General features: G+C 45.7%; 1 protein-coding gene across 1 annotated transcript in view; it reads right to left on the reverse strand.

Annotated features, from left to right (window-relative positions):
* The window catches only part of atp9b (ATPase phospholipid transporting 9B), a 387,648-nt gene extending 381,485 nt beyond the window's left edge, over window positions 1–6,163 (reverse strand). The window contains exon 1 of the mRNA XM_063055727.1: window positions 6,045–6,163. Within this exon, the coding sequence (XP_062911797.1) occupies window positions 6,045–6,121 (77 nt within the window). The 5' untranslated portion in view covers window positions 6,122–6,163. The remainder of the gene's footprint in view (window positions 1–6,044) is intronic.
* Between the last annotated feature and the right edge of the window lie 697 nt (window positions 6,164–6,860).

Consider the following 6,860-nt stretch of genomic DNA (forward strand, 5'->3'; position numbering starts at 1 on the left):
ACTAATTAGAAAGACTGGCTCTATTATAGGAGTTAAATTGGACACACTGGAGGCTGTGGTAGAACAAAGACCCCTACGAAAAATCCTGGCAATTCTAGACGATGTTTCTCATCCTCAGCCTGCCACCTTGACTGAACAGGGGAGCACTTTTAGTACTTGACTAAGACAACTGCGCTACAGGTCCGCAATCCCTCATCTGAAATCCTTGGGGCCAGTTGCACGTCGGAATTCAGAATTTTTCAGATTTCAGACCCCGCCCCCCCCCCCGATACCAAAAAACACATATGCTCAAGTCTCTTATTTAACCTGTCTCAGTGCAGTGGACTTCAGGACCCAGCAGCGCACCAAACCTACGTACATCCTCCCGTATACTTTATATCATCTCTAGATTACTTATAATACCTAATACAATGTAAATGCTATGTAAATAATTGTTCTACTGTATTGTTTAGGGAATAATGACAAGAAGAAATTTTATTTCCAACAAAAACATTCAATAAAACAAAGATATACCGCTTCAAACGAACTGAATCAAACACATGGTAAATGACTTATTAGAATAAATGTTGAACGTCACTGTCACTATAAAACTTCAGTAACTTGTCTTTCTGTTTATTTAAATCATATACAGTGGTAATTCTGACACTATTATCTTCAGTAAGATGCCGCACAGACACACCACGATCAAGCTTCTGCAATAACTTCACTTTCTGCGTTATTGATAGAGAAGATTCCTTCTCTTTTTCTCATTGTTACCCATAGGGGTATCTGCAGCTCTTTTTGACATTTTCACAGTGAAATTAAACACAAAGTCAACAGTGAACACACAATATCAGCGAACAGCAATTGCACGCGTAACCAGTACGAGCGCTGAGCCACAACTGACGTCTGGCGGCCTCTGCTCGTGCTGCCACGTCACACCTGAGTGACATCAGCTGTCGGCGAAAAAAACTTCTGTTTTCAGAGTTTTTTGGATTTCAGAATTTTGGATAAAGGAATGTGCACCTGTACTTCAAAGAGCACCTTATGAGGTCATTCTTACCCTTGGCCATTAGGCTCAATAATGAGACAACCTATAGCCGGGGAAGTAATGACCCCCTCCTAGCTCTTCCTTCAGTTAGTCCTGACAAAGGGTCTCGGCCTGAAACGTCGACTGTACCTCTTCCTAGAGATGCTGCCTGGCCTGCTGCATTCACCAGCAACTTTGATGTGTGTTGTTCCCCCTCCTGTCAGACTGTTTGTGGTAACTTATTTATTTTATTCTTTCCACTTCTCTTCTAATATTTGTGTCTATGCACTTACAATGCTACCACGACACTGTAATTTCCTTTAGGATTAATAAAGTATCTAGCTATTTTGCAAAATCTGTGCAATTTCAAAACTAATCCAACTGCTTCACTTCTGAAAAGAATTTTCACAAAATAAATCAAACTATTGATGGTCAAGAACCAAATGTGCTTTTTTTTTGTTTTTGTAACCTTTCTCAATATTCACAGAATGACTTCAAATGTATTCCAAACCACTGAAATACCAAGTGCAACATTCAATCAGTTTAGTCAGTCCAGCCTGTATCAATGTTTACTTTCCACAAAATCAAAAGAGCTGTCATAAAAGGGTAGCCCAAAGCAGCACATGAACAATGCAACTCAAATATTCAAGCTAAATGCAATAAGATCATATTCACCCAAAGAAACACTATGGGGGGGGGGGGGGAATACTCTTTCCTACAAGCTCAAAGTCACATTACTACCAGCAGCTTTTCATGTTTATTTGACTTGTATAAATCAAGCATTTGATTTCAATTTTCAGGATCTTGGCCTGAAAAATGATGTTTATACTTACAATGAATATGGTCTAAGCTGTTTGGAGGTAGCTTAAGCATTTTAAAAACAGTGCAATGAAAAACAAACACCATTCCATTCAGTAAAAAATGTGATTTAATTCTGATCATGAACCTAAGCCATTCCTTGGTATTGACAAACTCCACAAAACAATTTCACAAGCCTTTCTTAAAAAAAGATGCTTAAAGCTTGCAAGAAATTCTACAAGTATCAACTGAAAGAAAGTATCAACTGAAAGGCTTTAGTCATTTCATCCTCATTTTATCTGCAATATTTGTCATTTATGTTTCAAATGTTTTCTCTTACCTTGTCTAAATGTGTAATAGACAAGGCACAGGTAACGTGCATTTGCAGTGTCTGTATAAAACCACCAGAAGGGAAGAGATGGGGTGCAAAGGAGGGATAAATGGAGGAGGTAGGAAGAATGTATTCAGATACGTTGTATCAGGATTGAGAAGAGAATATAAGCAGAGGAGTGAAGGAACTGCGACCAGAGGGTAAAATTAAGAGAGACGAAAAGCGCCTACAATTGGGTGGGGGGGGGGGAAAATGGAGGCAAAGGAAGAAAGTCTGCGCAAATGGGTGAATAGCAGCAAGAGCTGACAGAGTATTTCAGGAGACTGCAACTGGGGGCAGGTGTAGGAGAAAGGAAGGGCATGAACAAGGAAGATAAAACCATGATGGAGTGAGGGTGGGGGACATGTCAGCCTGGGTGGGCTGAGCTGGGAAGGGGGGGGGAGAGGGACACACTGGGCTAGGCGGAAGAGCAAGGACTTGCTGGGCCAGGTGAGAGGTGGGGTGAAGTGAAGTGACAGAGGAGGCTACACACAGGTTAGGGCAAGAGATCGAAAAAAGACTGTTTGCAAGCTTTCAGACTTTTCCAGGGACCCAATCGAATCATGATTCATTAGTAAGGACAAATAAAAATAAGATGGAGTTGGGAGACCTTGGCTCAACAGGCTCGGACAAAGCAAGTATCTTCTTCTGCATTCTTCGCCAGTTAGTGCAGTGACAACATCTCCAGGAGCTGTGCTGTTTTTTTTTGTGTGAGATGTGGGAATTCCAAGAGACCTTCAGGCTCCAGGATAACATCTACACCAGATGCACTGAGCTGCAGCTCCTCAGAGACCGTGTTAAGGAACTGGAGTTGCAGCTCGATGACCTTCGGCTCATACGGGAAAATAAAGAGGCAATAGATGGGAGCTACAAGGAGGTAGTCACCCCCAAAATGCAGGGGGCAGGTACCTGGGTGACCGTCAGGAAATGGGCAACCAGTGCAGACCTCTCCTGTGGCTGTTCCCCTCACTAATAAGAATACCACTTTAGATATTACCAGGGGGAAACTGCAGCGACCAGGTCTCTGGCACTGTGGCTTAGAAGGGAAGAGAGGAGAAGAGGACTACTGTAGTGATAGGGGATTACATAGTCAGAGAAGTCGTCATGAGATTCTGTGGACGTGGAAAAGACACTTGGATGGCATGTTGCCCCCCAGGTGCCAGGATCAGCGATGTCTCAGATTGCATCCACTATATTCTAAACTGAGAAGGTAAGTAACCAGAACTCTTGGAACAGATTGGCATCAGTGACATAGGTAGGAAAAGGGAGGAGATCCTGAAGAGAGAATTTAGGGAATTAGGTAGAAAGCTGAAAAGGAGGACCTCCAAGAAAGTAATCTCTGGATTGCTGCCTGTGCCACAGGGCAGTGAGGCAAGAGGAGAATGATTTGGCAGATGAATGTGTGCCTGAGGACCTGGTGCAGCAGGCAGGGCTTCAAACTTCTGAATTATTTGGGACTTCCCTTGTCAGGGTATGATAAAAGAGAAAATTTACACCTGAATCCAAAGGGAACCAATATCCTTGTTCACAGATTTGCTGGAGCTGTTGGATGAGGTCTCAGGGTCCTTGGAAGCACAAGAGAAAATAGGCCAAAATCAGCATGGCTTCCTTAGGGGAAAATCTTACCTGATAAATCTGTTAGAATTTTTTGAAGAAATAACAAGTGGGATAGACAAAGGAGAATGAATGGATGTTGTGTTCTTTGATTTTTCAGAAGGCCTTTGACAAGTTGCCACATGAAGCTGTTTAACAAGACAAAAAGCCCACAGTATTTATGGAAAAATATTAGCATGGATAGAGGATTGGCTGATTAGCAGGAGGCAAAGTGTGGGAATAAAAGGAAGCTTTTCTGGTTAGTGTTCCACAGGGGTTGGAGTTGGGTCTGCTTCTTTTTATGGTATATGTCAATGATTTGGATGATGGAATTGACAACTTTGTAGCCAAGTTGCGGATGATATGAAGATTATTGGAGAAGTGATTAGTGTTGCGGAAGCAGGGAGGCTGCAAAAGGACTTGGATTAGGAGAATGGGCAAAGAAATTTCAGATGGAATAGAGTTGAGATGTAAGGTCATGCACTTTGGTAGAAGGAACAAAAGTGTAGACTATTTTCTAAATGGGCGGAAAATTCAAAAATCCGAAGTGCAAAGGTACTTGGAAGTCCTTGTGCACTAAAGATTAATTTGGAAGGTTGAGTCTATGGAAGGCAAATATATTGTTGGCATTCTTTTCAAGAGAACTAGAATATAAAAGTAAAAATGTAATGCTGAGGCTCTATAAGGCACAAGTGATGCCTCACTTGGGAGTATTGTGAGCAGTTTTGGGCCCCGTATCTCAGAAAGGCTGTGCTGCCATTTGAAAGGGTTTAGAGGAGGTTCATGAGAATGAAAGGGTTATCGAATGAGAAACGTGTGATGGCTCTGTGCCCATACTCGCAAAAATTTGGAAGAATGAGCAGGGATCTCATTGAGGACCATCAAATCTTGAAAGGCTTAAATACAGTATATGTGGAGAGCATATTTCCTATAGTGGGAGAGTCTAGGGCCAGAGGGCACAGCCTCAGAATGAAGGGACATTCATTTAGAACAGAGACAAAGAGGAATTTCTTTAGCCAGATGGTCACAAACCTGCGCAATTCATTGCCACAGGTGGCTGTGGAGGCCAGGTCACTGGGTGTATGTAATGTGGAGGTTGACAGGTTCTTAATTAGTCAGCGCATGAAACATTACAGGGAGAAGACAGGAGAACAGGATTGTGAGGAAGAATGGATCAGTCATGATGAAATGGAACAGCACACTTGATGGGTCAAATATTCTATTCTGTTCCAATATTTTATGGCCTTTATTGTGGGTGTGTGGTGGAAGAAGACAAGTTGGGCCAGGTGGATAGGAAGGGACCTGCTGGGCCAGGTGGTGGTGGGAAGGGAGGGAACATCCTGAGCCTGTTGGGGCATAGGAAAGAAGGGAGGGACCTGCTGGGGCCAGGTGGGGCATGGGAAGGAAGGAGGGGGGGGAACTGCTGGGGCCAGGTGGGGCATGGGAAGGAAGGAAGGGGGGACCTGCTGGGGCATGGGAAGGAAGGAAGGGAGGACCTGCTGGGGCATGGGAAGGAAGGAAGGGGGGACCTACTGGGGCCAGGTGGAGCATGGGAAGGAAGGAAGGGGGACCTGCTGGGGCATGGGAAAGAAGGAAGGGGGGACCTGTTGGGGCCAGGTGGGGCATGGGAAGGAAGGAAGTGGGGATCTGCTGGGCCAGGTGGGGCATGGGAAGGAAGGAAGGGGGGACCTGCTGGGCCAGGTGGGGCATGGGAAGGAAGGAGGGACCTGCTGGGCCAGGTGGGGCATGGGAAGGAAGGAGGGACCGGAAGGGGGGACCTGCTGGGGCATGGGAAGGAAGGAAGGGAGGACCTGCTGGGGCATGGGAAGGAAGGAAGGGGGGACCTACTGGGGCCAGGTGGGGCATGGGAAGGAAGGAAGGGGGGACCTGCTGGGCCAGGTGGGGCATGGAAAGGAAGGAAGGGGGGAACCTGCTGGGGGCATGGGAAGGAAGGAGGGACCTGCTGGGCCAGGTGGGTCGTGGTACGGAAGGGGGTCCTATTGTGCCGTGGGAAGGGGGGGGGTCTACTGGGTCGGGAAGGGGTGGGAAGGAAGGGGGACTTGCTGGGCCGGGGGTGGGGGTCGTGGGAACGAGGGGCAACGTACAGAAAGGGGAACCTGCTGAAGAGGGGTCGGGGGAAGGCGGGTGACCTGCTGGGCCGCGGTACCAGCCACACTGGCCAAGCCTGCAGTTTGGAGCCATCGCCCCCCGCAATCCTTCCACTTCCCCTCTACCGAATCTCCGAGCGCTGGTCCCGTTCGGGACATGCAGTACCTGCTCTGCCTCCCCGGGTAATATTCGTGCCTCTTCTGCAGGCTCCGCACTGGGCGTAAAGGGATGTTATCCGCCATCTTAAAGTGGGTGGGTCCTCCTCCCACAACCCCCCGGGCGAAGGCGAACACGTCACTCATCGATTGTCCCGCCCTCCGGTACCCTGACATCACGCTCGCCATCACGTCACTCCCCAAACAGAACTTTGTCCTTTGAGCGATGACTCGCAAGCACAGCATCAGAGTCTTGACAGGGCTGTCAAGGTCGAGGTTAGCTCATGTGCGCAAGTATATTATGGATGCACAGGTGCAATGAAAAACTTACTTGCAGCAGCATCACAGGCACATAGCATCAGATACACAACACTCAAAGGACCACATAAATTAAATATATATATATATATTATACAAGTTTTGTTAATGAATATGTATCTTAATATTTTAAATTATATAAATTACATATTTCTTTTCAATCTCTTTTATGCAAAACTAAGTTGTCAATACAGATGACAATAACAAATCAATATGCCAATTTCTTCCCTCTGACCTTAAAATAATGCCCTCTCATTTTAAATTCCCTTTCTCTGGGTTAAGAACTGTGTGCATTCATCCTCTCTATGCCCCTCATGATCCTATACACTAATCTAACATCACCCATCACTCTCCTACACTCTGAATACAGTCGTAGCCTAGTTGAATCTCCCTGTGGTTCAGGCCCTCAAATCCACCAAGATTCTTGGAATTATTTTCAGACTAATTACATCTTTCCTATATCAGGGTAACCAAAACTGTACATAGTTCTCCAGTTCCAATGCTATTG

The sequence above is a fragment of the Mobula hypostoma genome, chromosome 1, assembly GCF_963921235.1.
Source record: "Mobula hypostoma chromosome 1, sMobHyp1.1, whole genome shotgun sequence".
In the NCBI taxonomy this organism is placed as follows: Eukaryota; Metazoa; Chordata; class Chondrichthyes; order Myliobatiformes; family Myliobatidae; genus Mobula; species Mobula hypostoma.